A 21,035-nucleotide genomic window follows, 5' to 3' on the forward strand; every position below is an offset into this window, starting at 1 on the left:
GCAGAACACGCTGGCCGACCGTCTGAGCAGGTCCTTCGCTTCCCACGAGTGGTCCCTTCGCCCCGACGTGGCCCACACCATCTTCCAAAGGTGGGGATTTCCCCAAATAGACCTGTTTGCCTCCAGGACCAACAGGAAGTGCCACAGGTTCTGTTCGTACCAGGGTCGGGCTCTGGACTCCATCTCCGATGCGTTCCTCATGCCCTGGACGGGTCCCCTTCTATACGCCTTCCCGCCGTTCCCGCTAGTCCACCGAGTACTGCTCAAGCTACGGAGGGACAAGGCCCGCGTCATACTCGTCACTCCGGCCTGGCCGAGGCAGCACTGGTATACCCTGCTCCTCGAGCTCTCGATCCGGGATCCCATTCCCCTACCGTTATGGCCGGATCTCATCTCCCAGGACCTCGGCAGGCTTTGTCACCCGAACCTGCAGTCGCTGCATCTTACAGCCTGGTTCCTGAGTGGTTGACCGACGCGGAGAGGACCTGTTCCGCGGCGGTGCAGCAAGTTCTGCTTGAAAGCAGAAAACCGTCCACACGCTCTACCTACCTGGCGAAGTGGAAACGCTTTGCCCTTTGGTGCGATCAACAAGGTCTTAACCCCTTCTCGACCCCTATCCAGACGGTCCTCGACTACCTCTGGTACCTGAAAGGCCAAGGTCTCGCGATCTCGTCCCTGAGGGTACACCTGGCGGCGCTTTCGGCCTTCCGGCCCGCTGTAGATGGTCGCTCCGTGTTTTCCAGCCCCATGGTTGCCCACTTCCTCAAGGGGTTGGACCGGCTCTACCCGCAAGTGCGTCCGCCGGCTCCTACGTGGGATCTGAACCTGGCTCTCACCCAGCTGATGCGCCCGCCCTTCGAGCCCATGGCCTCCTGCTCCCTCCTCCATCTCACCTGGAAGATGGCCTTCCTCGTGGCAATCACATCCGCCAGACGAGTCTCCGAACTCCGCGCCCTGACGGCGGGTCCCCCATATACCGTCTTCCACGCGGACAAAGTGCAGCTTCGGCCACATCCGGCCTTCCTCCCAAAGGTGGTGTCGGCCTTTCATCTTAATCAGGAGATCTTCCTCCCGGTCTTCTTTCCAAAGCCGCACGCCTCACCTCGTGAGCAGCAGCTCCACACCCTCGACGTCCGTAGGGCCCTCGCCTTTTACATTGACCGAACTAAGTCCTTCCGGCGTTCCTCCCAGCTCTTTGTCGCAATTGCGGAGCGCATGAAAGGCGAGCCTGTCTCATCTCAACGGATTTCTTCCTGGATGACATCCTGCGTACGGGCGTGCTACGAACTTGCTCGCGTCCCCCCGTGCCGACTCACCACACACTCGACGAGGGCGCACGCCTCGTCAGCCGCCTTCCTGGCCCACGTTCCCATCCAGGACATCTGTCGAGCGGCCACCTGGTCTTCCGTCCACACCTTCGCTTCCCATTATGCGTTGGTGCAGCAGTCCCGAGACGACGCAGCCTTCGGCTCTGCGGTGCTACACTCCGCCACGTCTCATTCCGACCCCACCGCCTAGGTAAGGCTTGGGAATCACCTACATGGAATGCATAGGAGCAATCACTCGAAGAAGAAAAGACGGTTACTCACCTGTAGTAACTGGTGTTCTTCGAGATGTGTTGCTCCTATCCATTCCAGACCCGCCCTCCTTCCCCACTGTCGGAATAGCCGGCAAGAAGGAACTGAGGAGCGGACGGGCCAGCTGAGGTATATAAGGGGTGCCATGACGGCGCCACTCCAGGGGGCGCCAGCCGGCCCGCCGGAGTTGCTAGGGTAAAAATGTTCCGGAGAGCCGTGCACACGCGGCGCGCACACCTACATGGAATGGATAGGAGCAACACATCTTGAAGAACACCAGTTACTACAGGTGAGTAACCGTCTTTTTTGAATTCATTAAGTGGGTTTCCCATTGTACAGTACCTGTAATAAACGTCAAAGCTGCTGCTCTGTTCTGCAAAAGATTCAGCAGTGATTACCAAACATCTCTGCATAAATTTGACATAACATGACTGAAGTTTAAGGAAGTGGTAGGAAGCAAGCAACTGAACTGAGTTAATCAAAACTGATAACGCTGATAACATTTAAAGAGTGTTTGAATTTTACTTCCGAAAGGATTCGTGCTTATCTCAGTCTTGCCACTCAGTTCTTTTAACTGCAGAAAATCTGTTTGTATTAATTCAAAATAAAATGTGTCATTGAATGAATGACATCAATTAGCTTATTGATGTGGACATAGAGCACTAAGTTTCATTCTGCCAGTAAGACTTTTGTGATGCTACTGTAATTGAAACATAGTCATGATGCTCTAGGTCTCTGTTCCAGCCTTGCAACAGTGAGCTTCAGCATTGGCTTCATTCAAGAGCAGGTTGATGAGCTCTGTCATTTATACAGTGTCAAGTATCGGGGGTGGCCGTGTTAGTCTGTATCCACAAAAACAACAAGGAGTCTAGTGGCACCTTAAAGACTAACAGATTTATTTGGGCATAAGCTTTCGTGGGTAAAAAACCCCACTTCTTCAGGTGCATGGAGTGAAAATTACAGATGCAGGCATTATATACTGACACATGAAGAGAAAGGAGTTACCTCACAAGTGGAGAACCAGTGTTGACAGGGCCAATTCGATCGGAGTGAATGTAGTCCACTTCCAATAATTGATGAGGGGGTGTCAATTCCAGGAGAGGCAAAACTGCTTTTGTAGTGAGCCAGCCACTCCCAGTCCCTATTCAAGCCCAAATTAATGGTGTTAAATTTGCAAATGAATTTTAATTCTGCAGTTTCTCTTTGAAGTCTGTTTCTGAAGTGTTTTTGTTCAAGGATGGCTACTTTTAAATCTGTTATAGAATGTCCAGGGAGATTGAAGTGTTCTCCTACTGGCTTTTGTATGTTACCATTCCTGATGTCCGATTTGTGTCCATTTATTCTTTTCGTAGACTCCTTGTTGTTTCTGTCATTTATAGACAATCTGGGAGTGTCATAAAAACTGTCAGGCAAAGATTGCAACTTCATGAGAATTTTGCAACTTTCCTTTATGCTTACATAGCTTTGTAATACCATAAGCAATTTTTGGAACACTTTATAGTAGGTATACTGCTTGACACTTAACCTAGCAGGTTGGCTGCTAGATTCTGCCAATTAATAAAAAACAAAACAAAACCCCAACAACAACTGATTAATGCAAGATATTTAGTCAGACATGAGAAATAACCCAATGATGGCTACAAGCACCCTCACAGGAGAATACTTAATACTATTTTTTTTAAAAAAGAAAACCCAACATGGTGTCCAAGAATGTAGAGAAGTATGATTATAAAGCCTTTGCCATTTACAGAGGCCATGAAAATAAAATGTAGAAGACGAGAACTTCTCCGTCTGAACACCTGGCCTATGGAGTCTCTGCACACTACTTAAAACCTCACCAAGAAACCTAGTATTAAAGATAGTCCCAAAATACTGTAAAGTTCAGTAGTTCCTCTGCTGCCATCATGTACCTTGTGATTGGTTGAAAAAATACTTAATGTTCCTGCTTCCTAATGTTACTGGGTAGACCTCTGAGAAAATTTCTGTTTTCACAATGAACACAAGAAGGAGTTTTATCATATCATAACACACATTGTTTATGAAACGGAACTCTAGACTCCCGGAATTTACTAACACCATTGGCGGGATTTAACAGACTACAGGCTGCAGATGTTATAGTTTGTCTCTGTGGAAAGTAGGCTTGATATAATTAATGAAGAGCTAGAACAGCAAGGACTAAATAAAATGAATGAGAAGCTATAGAAACCTGTATGTTAAGTAACCAATAACTCATTACAAGTGCAAAGGTCACAGATTAAGCCCAGAAAAGAAAGGACTGAAACATGGATGAGGGGATATAATCCTGAGTTCAGTCCTTTCATACTTGACAATCCAGATTTGTCTTCCAAATCTGTCTGAGAAGGAGGTTGATGTAATTCACATCTAGGTGCTGAGAAAGCACTTAAACTGGTAAAGGTGTATTGTCATCTCAGATCATTGTTTGGAGTGGTGGTGTAGCTGGTCGGTCCCAGCAGAGCTCTGTTTAGCTCCAAAACGTGTCTCTTTCACAAGTAGAAGTTGGTCCAATAAAAGATATTACCTCACCCACCTTATCTCTTTTGTTATCTCGGAACAGATATGTTGGAGTGGCAAGCCTAATTAGTTGAGTGTGAACTCAGTTGTTTTGTGTCTTTCATACAGAATTGGAAATTCTTTATTTGAACAATGCATTCCTTGTTTATGTTTAAGAAATCAATAAGCCCACTATTCTTTTATCCCTTTACCAAGAGTGTGGAATGTTGGGGAGATTTGAACAAAACTGCAGGAAAGCAGGAGAATTCAGAAAGAATGAGCTCTTGCAAAGGGGGGAATAAATAGGCAGGGGAAGCTAGTGAGGCAGGTGATGGAAGCAAAGCGCATAAATGACTTTGACATCTCACTCCCCTTCTGGAAAAGGAAGAAATTGGGGTGTGGGGATTCAGTGAAAAATGTGGATTGTGGGATTGTTGACTTACTGAGGCTTCCTGATAATGTGAAGGAGGGAGCCTAGGAAGAGGCAAAAATGATTCTTCAAGGGCTTAGATGTGAGAAACATTTTAACAAATCGTCATTGAAATTAAATCTTCATGCTTCCATTGGTAATATTACTTCTCTGTCCGCCTGCTCACTTTGCTGATGGCATGTATCACCTTGGTTCGGTCAGGGAGGGTCCCAGGTGAGAGCTCAAAAGTGGGCAGCATGCTTCCTTTCTCAGTGCTTGGAACATCAGTTCTGCTGAGTTTGCCTGGACAAAGGAAGCATGTATCTGAGATCAGAGTACCCTCTTGGGGCCAGGTATCTCTCTGGTTTCATCGAGGAAAAAGACTCAGGCAGGTGACACTGTCCCAGTCTGGCATAGAGGGGCAAAGGTGAAAAACTGACATTGCATGCGCTGTTTGGATTCAGGGACTTAGAGACAGGTCCTATCAAGGAGTTGGCTGGCTAGGTGACCGGGGAATTTCCTTGCAGTGCCTTCTCCAACTTACTGCTTTGAATACTGTTTTTCCACTTCTCAGTTGTTTGACCTATTTTTTCAGACACTCATGGATCTGTGCAGCAAGTCTCCCTGTAAGAACAAAGGCACATGCGTCCAGAGGAGAACCCAGTCTCAATGCATCTGTCCACCTGGTTGGACTGGCACCTATTGTGATGTGCCCAACGTCTCCTGTCAGGTGGCTGCTTCGCAGAGGGGTAAGTAGTGCTCTTCTGTGCTTGTAGCAAACAGTAGTTCTCAAAGTATTGTCATTGCGGATCTCCTCTCCTGAGATGCATTTGGAATCTGGGACATGTTGGCCCTTATGGGGCCACAGAGAAGCAGTATTAAGCTGTGGAAGGCTCTAGGTGAGGTTTTATAAGGAGATATGGCCCCCAGACACCCTCTGTCCCTTCCACCCATTGAAGCATTAAGTCCAAACTCCCTCTGACTCCTTCAGTTTGTTTATTGAACACTTTTTTCTTCTCCCTAGTTAGGGACTAGTTCTCAGGGAAAGCTTGCAACAGCTCACACTCCCCTAAGTCTGTGTTCACAGAATCATAGAATATTAGGGTTAGAAGAGACCTCAGGAGGTCATCTAGTCCAATCCCCTGCTCAGAGCATGACCAACTAAATCATCCTAGCCGGGGCTCTCTCAAGCCAGACCTTAAAAACCTCTAAGGATGAAGATTCCGTCACCTCTCTAGGTAACCCATTCCAGTGCTTCATCGCCCTCCTAGTGAAATAGTGTTTCCTAATATCCAACCTAGACCTCCCGCACTTCAACTTGAGACCACTGCTCCTTGTTCTGTCATCTGACACCACCAAGAATAGCCTAGCTTCATCCTCTTTGGAATCCCCCTTCAGGTAGTTGAAGACTGCTATCAAATCCCCACTCTCTCTTCTCTTCTGCAGACTAAATAACCCCAGTTCCCTCAGCCTCTCCTCGTAAATCATGTGCCCCAGGCCCCTAACCATTTTTGTTGCCCTCCGCTGGACTCTCTCCAATTTGTCCCTATCCCTTCTGTAGTGGGGGGACCAAAACTGGACTCTAAACTCCAGGTGTGGCCTCACCAGTGCCGAGTAGAGGGGAATAATCACTTCCCTCGATCTGCTGGCAGTGCTCCTACTAATACAGCCCAATATGCCATTGGCCTTCTTGGCAACAAGGGACACTGCTGACTCATATCCAGTTTCTCATCCACTATAATCCTCAGGTCCTTTTCTGCAGAATGGCTGCTTAACCAATCGGTCCCCAGCCTGTAGCGGTGCATGTGATTCTTCATTCCTAAGTGCAGGACTCTGGGCTTGTTCTTGTTGAACCTCATCAGATTTTTTTTTCAGTGTTCAGGGTTTCAGTAATCTCTGTTCCATAAGGGCTGCCCCTTTGAATACTGTTGGACTAATTTGTTTTTGTGTCCTTCGGGTGAATCCCCAAAAGACCAAGTTGAAACCCTGCCCTCCTTGTAGGTGAAAGAGATCTGTTACACATCTGATGCCTTAAATATGTGGTTGAGGGATATTGGTCAGTAGCTGCTTCATCTGCCTACAACTTTTGGGCCCATACTCCATTACCGAATTCAAATAATGCAGATGGAAAAAATCTGATGCTAATGGAATGTGCTCCAGAGTCTCTTCCTAGAAGAGTCATCTTGGAACAAATCCAATTCTGGTTCCAAGAATGTCTGGAAGAGGTATTCTCAATACAAGGGGTGAGAAGGGCCTCTCCAGCAGGTGATGAGAATGGGGTGGAAACCAGCCTTTGCACACTTCGTTTTATGTACATTTTAGACTCAGAGATTCACCAAGTGGCAAAATATCTAGTGATATTAATAAAAGTATCCAAGCTGACATTGCCAGTCATTGTCTACCATGGGGCTAGTGGCAATGTCCTGTCCAGAATCTGGGTGATTCTTTGTCAGGGTGAGCAGTCTTGTTTTAAAGAATAGTTCCTGGGGTAGAAGTTTTGTGTAGGTTGGGTCTAGCTGTAAGTATTCCCAGGTGAACTCGTGACTATGAGAGTGCTTGGGAGCATTTTCTCCGAAATGTTACTTTGAGATGGCTGCTTACTTTGCTTAATTAATTTTTATTGTAGGAGTCCCCGTAGACCAATTGTGTCAACATTCTGGCATTTGCCTTGATGTGGGAAACAGTCATCGCTGCCAATGCGGCATGGGCTACACTGGCAGCTACTGTGAAGAGCAGTTGGACGAATGCACTTCCAATCCATGCCAGAACGGTGCCACCTGCAGTGACTATCTCAGGGGATATCAGTGTGAGGTAAAGCTGGATGATACATAAGGGACAAAAGGAAGATGCTTAGCTCTTACTAACCTCCATTTTCATTGTACAGATCTTCACTGACATCCTATCATTCTTACTGTGATCTGTTTCCCATAATGGTTACCAGGTTCCAGGTGTACCTGGATACCATACCTGTGATCTGTTTCCCATAATGGTTACCAGATACCAGGTGTATCTGATCATTTCCCAAATAACACTGAGACCTGGGGCATGTCTACACTTGCTGTTTAAAGCAGAAAAAGTCTCTCTTTTTGCTCAAAAACAATGGGAGCATCTACACTTGCCAATGACTTTTTGCAACAAAGCTCAGAAGTTTCACCGCAAAAAGAAAACCACCTCCATGAGAGGCATACAGCTCTTATCGGTGATGTCTTTGTGGTGATGTGCAAGTGAAGACACATTCTTCCTGTTTACACAGCTTTTAGCCTCCAGAGGATGTCCCACAGTGGCTAGGCAACCATTCTAGCCAGCAGCTCAGCTGCTCTTACTCCAGGTAAACAGACATCCACCCCTCCCCCTGTAAAGCCCCGGGAACTTTGAAACTCCCCTTCCTGTTTTCTTGTCAAGTGCTCACTTATCTGGCCAGGTGACAATGCCTGCTCCAGGGAGCAAGTGATCCCCTGCCTGGAGCCATGCTGAGCTACTGGAGCTTATCAGTGTTTGGGGAAAGAAGGCTGTGCAGGAAACCAGGATGCCCGTGATCACCCCCCCCTCTCTCCCGCCCTTTCTACAAGACCCATCATCAAACTGGAGAGAGCTGCACTGTGGGATAGCTGCCCTAGAGTGCTGCTCTCATCTTCAGTGGAAGTGCTGCTAATGTAAACATTCTCTGACCCCTGAGGAATTAAGTGAGTACACAAATCAGCCCTTTACTTTCACCGATTCCCTATCACCGGTGAAATTTATAGTGCAAAAACTTTGCAAGAGTAGACATACCCTTACTCAAGTTGTGTTTGGTATGCACAAGACTTACCCAAGACAATTACTGTAAGCAAAGAGTGACAATTAAAGACCAGTGTGTGTCCCCTCGTAGGGTAGAGCAGTCGTTCTCAAACTTTTGTGCTGGTGACCCCTTTCACATAGCAAGCCTTTGAGTGCAACCCCCCTATAAATTAAAAACACTTTTTTATATATTTAACACCATTATAAATGCTGGAGGCAAAATGGGGTTTGGGGTGGAGGCTGACCGCGACCCCCCCGCCATGTAATAACCTCGTGACCCCCTGAGGGGTCCCGACCCCCAGTTTGAGAACCCCTGGGGTAGAGGAAGGTGTTGGGTCCTTGCTCCTTCTAGAGGAGAATAAGTGCCATGTTAATGACATTTTCCAATTATATTTAAAGAGAAAAGTTCTATGTACTAGTTAGTCATAGTCCAAAGAGCTCTAAAGCTATTAGAAATGTGGTCAAACAGCAAAACAAGGTTTCATGTGGCGAAAAACACAGCTAATACACCTGAGAATAAGTTGAAACTTGGATACTGGCAGGGAGGGAGGCAGCACTCCAGAAGGACCTTCCGGCTGATAGTGGACAGTATTCAGTATAAGGCGATATGGTAGCTAGTTACTAAAATGTTATGCCCCCAGGGGGATGGATTTCTTCACCTCTCCCATCCCTGACTTCTGTGATTACATGAAAATAAACTAGAACATATTACAAAATTTCCTATGCTCATCTTGCTAGGGAAGTGGGGTCCATGTCCTCTCCCTGATATACAGGGCTGCGTGGATTGACTCCAGAGGTTATTGTGTCCAACCCTCATTCCCAGGCCCTTGAGAATGGTGGTACATGCAGGATCTTGGAGGCACATTTCCTGAGGGGGTTGCATTTACATAACACTTAAAACACAAGTCAACTTCTACAGCAGCTGAATCTAATCAGGAGTTCCATGAGTGTCATGTGAGATTCTAGTATGGAATGTAGTTGTAGCGATGTCAGTCCCCAGATATTAGAGAGAGAAGGTGTGGGAGGTAATATCTTTTATTGGACCTGAAGAAGAGCTCTTGAAAGCTTGTGTCTCTCACCAACTGAAGCTGGTCCAATAAAAGATATCACCTCACCCACCTTGTCTCTCTCATGTGCATCCTGTAAGCTGTCCACAGGAGCAAGATTGTTTCCCTTCAGACATTCAATAGTTCCTTGGTCACATTCTGTGCTTGGTTACCTCTGCTGTTCCAGTGAAATCACTGATGTTGCACTGCAACTAATGAGGGCAGCATTTGGCCCACAGAATATTTTGTCCTGTTTTAGCCTAGGGTGTGTCAGTCTCAAAGTATGCTACTGTGTTCATGCTGGGTGAAGATTTACACTTGTTTGGTTTTTATACCGATAGTGTGTGCCAGGGTACCAAGGAGTCAACTGTGAATACGAAGTGGATGAGTGCCAGTTCCAGCCCTGCCAGAATGGAGGAACCTGCATTGATCTTGTCAATCATTTCATGTGCTCCTGTCCACCAGGAACTCGAGGTAGGAAACTCAGCAATTATGTAAAAGCTACAAGAGGCACTTTCTGTTCTGGTGGACTGTCTTTAATGCCATAGAGTTCCCAGGGCTTATTGTACTTCCTCATGAAGAGGGCTGTTGAGTCAAGCACTCTGAGTGCCTGAGAGACACAAATATCTTCCCTATTATCTTCAAAAAAGGAACTGGATAAATTATAACATCAAGAATTATTTTAGCCAGGATGGTATTAGCTGTGTAAAAAGTGTGTTTAGTGCTTGCATAACTCCAGTGTCCTTTGTTCTTCAAGTTCTTAAGATTTCAGCCTCCACTTAACCTCAGTTGTGGAATCCTTTTGTGGGAAGGAAGTTTGAACAAATCTGGTCTAACCTGTTCCACTGCAGCTAGACTGATTTTGATTACCCCATAGTCATCTAACAGTTGGCAAGCTTATATATTTCAATGATGGTGATTCCGTAACCTCCATTGATAGCGTGTTTGATATAACGTTTGCTCAATTTAACCTCCATTTTCCCTGCTGTACATTAAGCTACAACTGTTAGTTTTGCCATAGTAGATAGAGAAAGGTGTTATAAAGTGCACATGGGATCAAATGTTTTCACTAGTCATCAAATACTTATCTCCCCTTAGTCATTTTCCAAACAAAACATGCCTAGTTCATTCAGCTTTTCTGCGTAGATTTTGTTTCCCAAACCAGTTATAAACTTTTTATCTTCCTCTGAATTGTCTTCAGTTTCTTTTCTGAAATGTGATGCCCTTACTGGAGCACAGTTCTCCAAGTAAGGCCAAATTTGTGCCAGGTAGAGCTGAATAGATGGCTCAGACCTTAAACAGGATTATACAACTGCATTAACCACTTGCTGTGTGTTATTAAACTCTACCCCAACTCAGATCACACATTAGTATGAGTGCCCAGCAGGGATCACCAGTCTAGATAATCACTTATTCCGATGTGAACCACTTTATATTTTAATTGAATTTCATTTATTGTTTTCAACCCATTACCTCAGTTCAAAGATCATTTTGCATTTCAGTCCTATATACCTAGATATTAGAATATGCTGGCATAAATTATGTTGCTCAGGGGTGTGAAAAACACACACACACACCGAGTGACATATGTTACACTGACATAAGCACTTGTGTACATGGCACTGTGTCAGCGAAAGAGCTTCTGCTGCTCATGGTGGTTTTATTATGCTGATGGGAGTGCTCTCTACATTTGGCATAGAGCATTTTCATCAAACATGCTACAGCGGCACTGTACTTGTAGACATGGCTTTGTCCTCCTGTCTAGATACTGTGACAAAGTTCCTCCTCTACCTTGGTGGGTCCTGCGCTTATTGGCAGATTTGCTCCTCAGTGATTTTCCCCACAGTCTGGGTCAACTTCTCCTGTGTCTGATCAGGAGTTGGGAGGGAACCCGGGCCAGGCCCCACCCCTCTACTCTGGGCCCTGTGGATTGCAGCTGTCTATAGTGCCTCCTGTAACAGCTGCATGACAGCTACAACTCTGGGCTACTTCCCCATGGCCTCCTCCAAACACCTTCTTTATCCTCACCACAGGACCTTCCTCCTGGTGTCTGATAACGCTTGTACTCCTCAGTCCTCCAGCAGTACACCCTCTCATTCTCAGCTCCTTGCGCCTCTTGCTCCCAGCTCCTCACACGCACTTCCTCTCCTCTGCATCCCCCTCACTTGACTGGAGCGAGCTCCTTTTTAAACCCAGGTGCCCTGATTAGCCTGCCTTAATTGGCTGCAGGTGTTCTAATCAGCCTGTCTGCCTTAATTGGTTCTAGCAAGTTCCTGATTACTCTAGTGCAGCCCCTGCTCTGGTCACTCAGGGAACAGAAAACTACTCATCCAGTGACCAGTATATTTGCCCTCTACCAGACTCCTGTACCCCACTGGCCTGGGTCTGTCACAATACTTAGAGAAACAAGGTGGGGGCGATAATTTCTTTGATTGGACCAACTTCTGTTGGTGAAAGAGAGATGCTTTCGAGCTACACAGAGCTCTTCTTCAGGTCTACGAAAGGTACTCAGGCCATGTCTACACGAGCACTTATGTCAGCAAAACTTTTGTCACTTGGGGGTGTCAAAAGACACCCCCCTGAGTGACATAACTTACACTGACATAAGCGTTCATGTGCACAGCACTGTGTTGATGGGAGAGCATCTCCCTACTTCCTTATACTAAAGTAATTCTGTAGTGCAGACCTGCCCTTAATTGCCAGAAGCTCAGCTTTCATTCAGAGTTGCTGGTACAATGTATGTATGGATGCCAGCTATTTTCAAGCCTTGCTTTTTGGGCATGATGTATCTGAGTTCATACACATTCTCTTGGAGTTCTTTAACTTGCAGGTGCTGCTGAGTTGCTAATCCTGAGGAAAATGTCCAAAGGAAAATGAGTTCTGAGTTCAAAGAAATGAAGAAACTGATAAATGAGCATCTTACAGCAGGGGTGGGCAAACCATGGCCCAAGGGCCAGATCCGGCCCATTAGGTCTTTGGATCTGGCCCGTGGGATTGCCACCCCTGTGGCCGTGCCCCTGGGGGAGAAGGAGGGGGCAGAGGGCTCCGCGCGCTGCCCTCGCCTGCAGGCACCACTGCCTGCAGCCCTCATTGGCTGGGAACAGGGAACTGTGGCCAATGGGAGCTTCGGGGAAGGTACCCGCTGGCAAGGGCAGCGCATAGAACCCTTCCCCTCACCCCCAGGGGCTGCAGGGACGTGGTGCCGGGCGCTTCTGGGAGCGGCATGCAGCCAGAGCAAGCAGCGAGCCTGCCTTAGCCCCGCTGCGTGCTGCTGCCACCCCGGAGTTGCTCAAGGTGGTAAGTGGCTCCAGGCTGGAGCCTGCACCCTAACCCCCTGCCCTGAGCCCCCTGCCGCACCCCAACCCCTTGCCTTGAGCCACTTCCTGCACACCACACCCCCTCCAACACCCCACACTCCCTCCCGCAGCCCTACATTCATGGCCCTGCATGTAATATCTCCACCCAGATGTGGCCCTCGGGCCAAAAAGTTTGCCCACCCCTGTCCTAGAGACAGAAAATTTGATTAAAATCTTGCATCCTAGAGGCAGAACATTTAACTGAGCCACTAGGTAGACAAGTTCTGTGTAAATTAGACCCCAACGAGCTGTATTATCTCTAAATAAAAAAACAGTGTTTGAGATCCTTGATGAAGATAGCTGTTGCCATGCACATATTGGGAGTGGCCAAACAAAAAGAGCTGGCAACTTCTGGCATTGTCTGTTCAACTGGCAAGACTATTTTCCAATTGGTCACTTATTCATAACTTAGTGTATCTGAGTCTTGACCATTCGCAAACGGTGCTCATATGTATTTTGGTTGGAGATCAAAATCTGCTGAGTTTCCAATGCATCCGTACTTATAAGTGTTGTAGGAGCAGCAGTAATCTGTATGCTCTGTATAACCTGTATGCTCAAAAGGTCTGTTACACTCCTCCCCCCCCCCTTTTGTCTCCTCTCCCTCTTTGAATACCTGTGAAGTGGCTTTCCCCCACCCCTCCCTCCTGGAATGTTTGTGGGATGAATGGGCTGCTTAAACAGCTGGAAGATCAGAAGAGCTCCAGACAAGATGTCTGGGACTCTAATTAGGCAGCACTCACACACCCAATGCATGGACACTGCATGGACACTGGCTGAGATGGAGTGTGACCAACCAGATGCAGCCAAGTCATCTCTAGTAGCAGGCCATGAGGAGCAGGTCCTTAAAAGGGGAAGGGGCCATGTGCTCAGGGGTGCACTCACAAGCTTGTACCTCCCATGGAGGCCCTTCACCCGGTCCTGGCCAGTGGTTCACTGCGTTGCATTCCATCCTTACCTTCATCGCAACATCCATCACTGTGTTGTGGGACACTTACCTTGAAGGATCCTGACATCTCCAGTGCCGTGCCTGTCCTGGGAGCATGAGTATGCGAGTGTGAGTGTGACACCCTCTCCCCCCCTTCTTTTGAGCTTAGCTGTCGATATAATAAACATGCTGCTTTCTGCCAAACTCTGGTGGGTCATTAGTCCTCCTTAAGCTTACTAGCTGACCCAATTTCGGGTAACATTAAGGACTAAACTAGGAACTTACATTGGAATAGCAATGTCTCTCAGGGGTGTGAAAAATCCACCCCCTTGAGAGAGAGAGAGCTATACTGATCTTCTCTCTCTCTCTCTCTCTCTCTCTCTCTCACACACACACACACACACACACACACACACACACACACACACACACACACACACACACACACACACACACACACACACACACACACACACACACACACAGTGTCAGTGGAAGATTTCTTTCGATAGGAGAAGCCCTCCCGTTAGCATAGGTAGTGTCTACACTGAAGTGCTATCGCTGCTACGTTTTAAGTGTAAACATGACCTAAGAAAACGATGAGTGACATAACAAGGTCATAATATGGCTCTTGTGACTTTTTGCTTTGCAACTGTATTTTTTTCAAATGGCCAGAATGTATTTAGAAATTCATTAATTGCAACTGATTTTACTTGTTGGTATATGTTACCTACTATAATGAAAAATTTGTCTTTGTCACGAGTTCGAATACATTAGCAAATTAAAAACATTGGACAAGACAGTTTACATTATACTCTTGATTGCTGCATTTGTAATCATCATATAGTGGTTTTACCGCTAATTGAAATAAAATATTGAAATATAAGTTTTGGCAGATGTTCAATTTACGCTTATTAGAAGAGTCTGAAACCAAAAGAAAACTAAAATGTATATGTACACACAAAACCCAATATTTAAATTAGATATCACACGAAACAACATATGGCTTAGTTTTATCCATATGTATTATATGGACATATTATGCTGTCTTTCCACTGACCATCTTATCACCTTTCTTCTGACGACCCAAACAGCCTCTGTCACTCCCCCCTATCCTTTTCTGTGGCACAATCTGTCTCCATACTTTTGTAGATAATCAGAATTTATAAAATTGAAGCTCTACTTTACCTATAAATGCCACAATTTCATATCTTGGAAGTTTACTTTGGTATGTTTGCCTAGAAATCATTCAATTTAAATGTCATAGTACCCTCTCTGGAAGCATTAAACAAATAATTCAGTGGCAAATTAAGGGCCCAGTGCAGCAGCGCACTCTGGCTTCTTTGTGCTGTTCTGATAAGTCAGATTTGCATCTGCTTTTTGTTATCTGACCAATACACTGGAGCTACTTCGCACTACTCCAAAGCGGCTCAAATCAGCTGCGGTAACTAAATCTATCCCCAAAAGTTAAATGGAAAAAACATGTAAGTTTGCTACTAATGAACCCATTAGAGATTACATGGTAGAATTCTCTCTTTTTTTAAGTCTTCATATATTAAACTTCCCTAAAGGAAATTCTTAAACAGAATTGTATGACCGTAGAGTTAAGGTTTAACAAACATACTACTTCCGTTCTGTCATCTTCTTTGTCACCTGTTTTTCAAAACATAGCTTTCAATACAAGCTTGCATTTTAGAGCCAATGAGAGCAGACATTTCTTGCCCTGTTAACTTCTTCCTCTCTGAGGGTTATGCAGCACTAAGTACATTGCTGAAGTGCTAGGGAGGAAAGAATTATTGTGGATTCTGTTTGTTAGTGTTCCTATCACAGTTTCTTTCATCTAGGGCCTTTGACATCCTTCATAACCACTGTTTGTTCTCTCATCCTTTCATGCCTCTTGCAACAGGTACTAATACATCATGTCAAACCAGCTTTTTGCTCAGGTAACAAGTTGAATGGATAAAAGTGGGGCATGCATGCTAGGTATATGAGTAAAATGGTCCATGTAGGAAGGAATAGCCAAATTCCCAAATGAAAACTGGGATGCTGGGTGGCCTTTGGGTGTTATAGTGGATGACAAATGAATCAGTAATATCAGGGTGTTACAAAACAGCAAGTATTTTAGTGAGTTACATAAATTGGAGTATTCTGTGTAAAGCATGAGGAAAATATGGTTCAACTGGATCAGTTACGGGTTGGTTCTTCAGCTGGATCCTATATCTTATTACCTGAGGCAGAACCAGTGGTGGATTTAGGACACTTTCCCTACAGTATCTGAGCTAAGAATAGGTTAAACAGAACAAGCTGCCGAAGGGAACTTGTAGAACTACCATCCCTAGCAATGTCCAAAGCTTGTCCTTGATGCCCAGCAGTGGTGCTCTGCCAGTCGTGAGCCTGTATTCTACCCACAGACACTTCTGTCAACTTGTTCCATTGCTGATTATTTGAAGTTTGTTGAGCCAAACTCTTGTCATTAGGTTTCAGGGTTATCACCAAACTAAATTAAAATTGCATTTTGTAGCCTTTCAAGTGACAATGCAGAACTGTCTGCAGTGTTCAGCAAACAATCGCTCTGATAGATAACTCCTCAACCGTAGGACTAAATCAAATTTTCTAAAATATATATATCTATATATACACACCTGGAAATGCTCAAATGAAGTACCGCTGAGACCAGGCTAAATCTAACCCACATGTTCATTGGGGGTGATCTGAGGCTGAAATAAATGAATTGGGCAGGGATCCTAACCCGGGTGAGCCTGGATTAAATGGAAGGTCAGCTTTGGTAACTTGATGAACTATAAGAAATGAGGCTGCGATGCCTGAGGCTCTGGTTTCTCTCACTTGTGTTAACAGGCCGTCTTTGTGAGGAGAACATTGATGACTGTGCTTCAGATCTGGGAGGACCCCGTTGCTTTAATGGAGGACAGTGCATTGACCAAATTGGGGGCTACAGCTGCCACTGTCTCCCAGGCTTTGCAGGCGAGCGCTGTGAGGGGGATATTAATGAGTGCCTTTCCAACCCTTGTAGCCCTCATGGTAGCCTAGACTGCATTCAGCTGGTCAATGATTATACATGCATCTGTCGCAGTGCCTTCACCGGTGAGTACCTGGAAATGCTATCCCAGTTTCCCATTGACTTGATCAAAACATTATCCTTATTGTCCTGCCCTTCTCTAGGGGCTGGTCTACACTGGGGGTGGATGGGGGGATTGATCTAAGATACGCAACTTCAGCTACGCTATTCGTGTAGCTGAAGTCGAAGTATCTTAGTTTGACTTACCTGGCCGTCCTCACGGCGGCAAGTCGACTGCCGCGGCTCCCCCGTCAACTCCGCTTACTCTTCCTGCTGAGGTGGAGTACGGGTGTCGATTCAGGGATCGATTACTACCCGCCAATCTGGCGGGTAGTGTAGACGTGGCCCAGGAGTCGTTAGGTTATCCAGTCCATTTCTGTGACAATCCATGATTGTTCCCCCCACAGACTTCTGTTGTTTTAACCAGTCTGGTTTTAAGATCTTCGAGCAATGGGACTTCCATAAATACTGCTAGAGAGAATTCTACAGCCTGATACACTTCACTGCCAGAAAGTTCTTTCCTGATATTAATCTCATCTGTCCTAATCTCATATTCCTAGTTTTTCCCAATTCATTACCCTAAATCCTTTTCTTCCTTAATGTTTACAATTATCTGAAGGGTGCACAACTCTCATTTCTACTTCCCTGCACACTTAAGCAAGCCATACATGTTTAACTTTCTCCATAAATCACTCCTTCCAAATCCATAATCAAATTTTTTGCCCTTTTCTTAACTGCTGCCGATTCTTTGATACCATTTTGGTGATATGATCAGAATTGAATGTGGAACATGAGCTATGTTGTACTGCTAGGTACCATCCAGAGGGCGTTCTGCAGCTCCACCCCAGTTGCCAGGGTTCAGGGACACCTGGAGTTACAGAGTGAATGAGGCTTACAGACTGGTGGAGGATCTATTGTCAGTGTCTCTTATTGAAAAATAAAGGGAGCATTGAGCAACCATTTGATTTTAACTTTGTGTGCTCTCCTTTCCTTGTGTGTCTGTTTCTCAGGTCGTCACTGTGAGACCCTAACAGATGTGTGTCCCCAGCAGCCTTGTCAGAATGGCGGTACTTGTGTTGTTGCCAGTCATGTGCCTGTTGGATTCATCTGCCAGTGTCCTCCAGTAAGTGTCATGCCCTTACATGGCATGTTTTAGCCCAGACATCCCCATGTTTTCTGGCTTTATTGTACAGTAAGCCCCGCCAGTTAGTGACCGCTCATGAGCAGTGCAAAGATCCTCAAAGCCTCCATCAAACTGCTTATTCTTTGAGTATCGCCAGCACTGATCCCTGCTGTAGAGGAAGTGTGCACCCTCTGAACTTTGTGGGAAGCTGTGTCCATTGGAACTGCACTGGCATCCATGTGCCTCCCAGCTGAGCATAGGAGTACAGCCCCATCCACCAGTCAGTTCCTTCTGAATGCCACAGGTGGTAAGCTGAGATTTGCCATTCCCAACCCTAGCAGTAGCTTTCTGAGAAAGCTTCTCTGTCCTAAAGATAGTTTTAGATATTTAGTGTTAGGTGTTTTGCTACTCTGTTGAGTACTTGTTTGCACAGAACTCCACTGAGCCCTTTTCATGAATAAAAAACAAAAGAAAATGTGTTCCAGCTTGTGAAAGCCAGGTGCACACACAACTTCATGCAGTGGTCAATTCTGGGAAATGTCATCCCCAAAGGTGTGAAAATTCTTGACAATTATCACCTTGTGAGAAAATGAGATTATGATGGAGATTGTCTTGCAACCTTAACTATAGCACACACACTTCAAAGGTGCACTATGGACTTGTAAGGCAAGGCCAGATAGATAAGCTTCTTGGTGTAGGGATCAGTTCCTTGGTGGGCTTTCTGCTCAAAGTCCTGTAGGTTCCAGGAACCAGTGTGTCTGCGGTTAGATCTAGGAAAGCCCCACAAGTTCCTGGGGTAGGGATACAGGAGTTGATGAGGGGGTTGGGTGTGTGAAATAGATAAACTGATATTTGTGCACCCTTGTGCATGACGTAACCAATATCTCTTCTCCAGCCCTAGGAACATTAATTGGTCTGATCTCCCCACTTTTCTCATAGGGTTATTCTGGGTTTAAATGTGAGTTTGGCAGCCACAGTGTCTGTGGGCAAGTGAAATGCAAGAAAGGGGAGCAGTGCATCCAGACATCCTCTGGGCCCCAATGTTACTGCCCAAAGCTCTCAGCTGGCACGGCGTGCCAGACTGGTACAGGCTGTGCCAGTGCACCGTGCCAGAATGGTGGAAGCTGCCATCCCAGGACTCAGCCACCTTACTACTACTGCCAGTGTCCTGATCAATCGGAAGGGAGCCAGTGTGAACACTCGGTGCGCCCCAGCCAACAGCCGCTGGGCTGTCCGGGCCAACACTGTGCAGAAAGAGCAAAAAATGGCTACTGTGACAGGGACTGTAACATGCACGCCTGCCAGTGGGATGGAGGTGACTGTTCCCTGACAGGAGAGGATCCCTGGGCCAACTGCTCTTCCTCGCTGCACTGCTGGCAGCACTTCAATGGCGAGTGCGACGAGCTCTGTAACACACCCGAGTGCCTCTTCGACAACTTCGAGTGCCAGCAAAATAGCAAGCTATGCAAGTAAGGCCTGCTCCTGACTGCTGGGATCTCTGTAACTAACACAAGGCTCTTGCTAGTGCTTCTAACAGCTTGAATGCTTGGCCTGTGCTGCCTCTCCCCCCCACAGCCCTGTGAAGGGCGCGTGCTCTCTGCACTCTCGCTAGGACCCCCACATCAAGGAACTTTCCCTCTCTCATCTGGTTTTCGGCTTTCTTTGGAAATAACTTTTGGAAGATGTGTGCTTACGGTCAAAGTTACATAGTCTGCTCAGTGACACCACATGCTAAGCTGCTTACTGAACATATTGCCCAGTCTGCACCTCTCCTACTTCCCAAAGAAACTCCAACTAGAGCAAACCCCTCCAACCAGAGTAGAGTGTTTCTTGAGGCCCTGGGGAAAAAGAACTTCTTGGTGTCTTTTCGTGTTCTGGATCCCACCCCACACAAACGTAGCACAGGAGTGAGACCTACAGCTGAATTCCTGGGGTGCTCCTTTCTAATCACTAGCAGGCAGCAGGTGCTGCAGCTTCGCCATGGTAACTGGTTGCTTGATCCCAGTGCTGGGTGCAGGGCCATTTACTGGACTGAGCAATTCTCTCTCCTTAACGAAACCAGATGACCTGCAGGTATTAGGTCTCCTCCACCCACTCAGACCCAGAGTTGGGGCCAGCTTGCAAGCAGTACACTAGAGGTGAAATATCTCACCTGATACGCTGCAGCCCCTCCAGTCTCCTCCTCAACCTGAACCCAGACTGGAGCTGTTTAGCTAGCCGGGAAAGGTTTGTATCCTGTTCTGCGGGCCCCAGACTAGAGGTACAATGAAGCACCGGTGTGCTGCTGTTTGTAACCCCGTGCCCCTCTCATAGGTATGATAAGTACTGTGCAGATCATTATGCGGACGGGCGCTGTGACCAGGGCTGTAACAGTGAGGAGTGTGGCTGGGATGGCCTGGACTGTGCTGGTGACAAAGCTGAGAAACTGGCAGAAGGGACCCTTATTATTGTGGTGCTGATGCCCCCCGAGGAGCTGCTCAGTGATGCCCGCAGTTTCCTGCGGACTTTAGGATCCCTTCTTCATACCAACCTGAGAATAAAACTGGACTCACAGGGAAACCCCATGGTGTTCCCATACTACGGGGAGACGCCGGCATCACGGAGTCGGCGATCACTCTCAGGCAATCGCAAGCCCAGAGAACTTGAACAGGAGGTCATTGGGTGAGTGAATTCCTTTGTGCATCACTAGTGAGACTGTATTGTTAGGTACTGTGGGTGTGAGGTGGGTTCAAATGTATGCAGTATTTGTGGCCTAAAATACGTCTCTGTTCTGCCACGGGAGGAGTATAAAACTATGGAGATTGCTAAATACAATGCTAGGTTGGAAGAATTAACCTGGGAGACTAAATTTTAATTTAGGGATGCACCATTTAGAAGGACTAATTCTCTCTTCCTTTGCTTACTCCTCTGAACTTTAATTCTGTTCCTGCAGCACGAAGGTGTTCCTGGAAATTGACAACCGCCAATGTAGTGAAGATTCAGACCAGTGCTTTAAAAGCACAGAAGCTGCTGCAGCTCTCTTAGCAGCTCAGGCCATGCGGGACATGCTGCCCTACCCCTTTGTGTCTGTCCAAAGTAAGTAACGTTGGAAGAGAGATGGGGGGATATGTCTGGAGCATGACATACATAAATGCTCGATTTAATGTATGAAATAAGATGTTTTAGTTGTTGATCAGCACTTCAACACCTGCCTGCACCTTGCTGTTCAAACGCAGCTTCTTTAATCCTGCAAAAA

The 21,035-nt window shown here is 46.4% G+C and overlaps 1 protein-coding gene across 1 annotated transcript in view; it reads left to right on the forward strand.

The window, feature by feature from the left end:
• The window catches only part of NOTCH2 (notch receptor 2), a 152,021-nt gene that overhangs the window by 114,910 nt on the left and 16,076 nt on the right, over positions 1-21,035 (forward strand). The window contains exons 19-26 of the mRNA XM_039486397.1: positions 5,093-5,246; positions 7,124-7,308; positions 9,662-9,794; positions 16,458-16,703; positions 17,688-17,800; positions 18,740-19,269; positions 20,114-20,461; positions 20,733-20,875. Of these exons, the coding sequence (XP_039342331.1) occupies positions 5,093-5,246; positions 7,124-7,308; positions 9,662-9,794; positions 16,458-16,703; positions 17,688-17,800; positions 18,740-19,269; positions 20,114-20,461; positions 20,733-20,875 (1,852 nt within the window). The remainder of the gene's footprint in view (positions 1-5,092; positions 5,247-7,123; positions 7,309-9,661; positions 9,795-16,457; positions 16,704-17,687; positions 17,801-18,739; positions 19,270-20,113; positions 20,462-20,732; positions 20,876-21,035) is intronic.

This window comes from Mauremys reevesii, linkage group 8, assembly GCF_016161935.1.
Source record: "Mauremys reevesii isolate NIE-2019 linkage group 8, ASM1616193v1, whole genome shotgun sequence".
Classification (NCBI taxonomy): domain Eukaryota; kingdom Metazoa; phylum Chordata; order Testudines; family Geoemydidae; genus Mauremys; species Mauremys reevesii.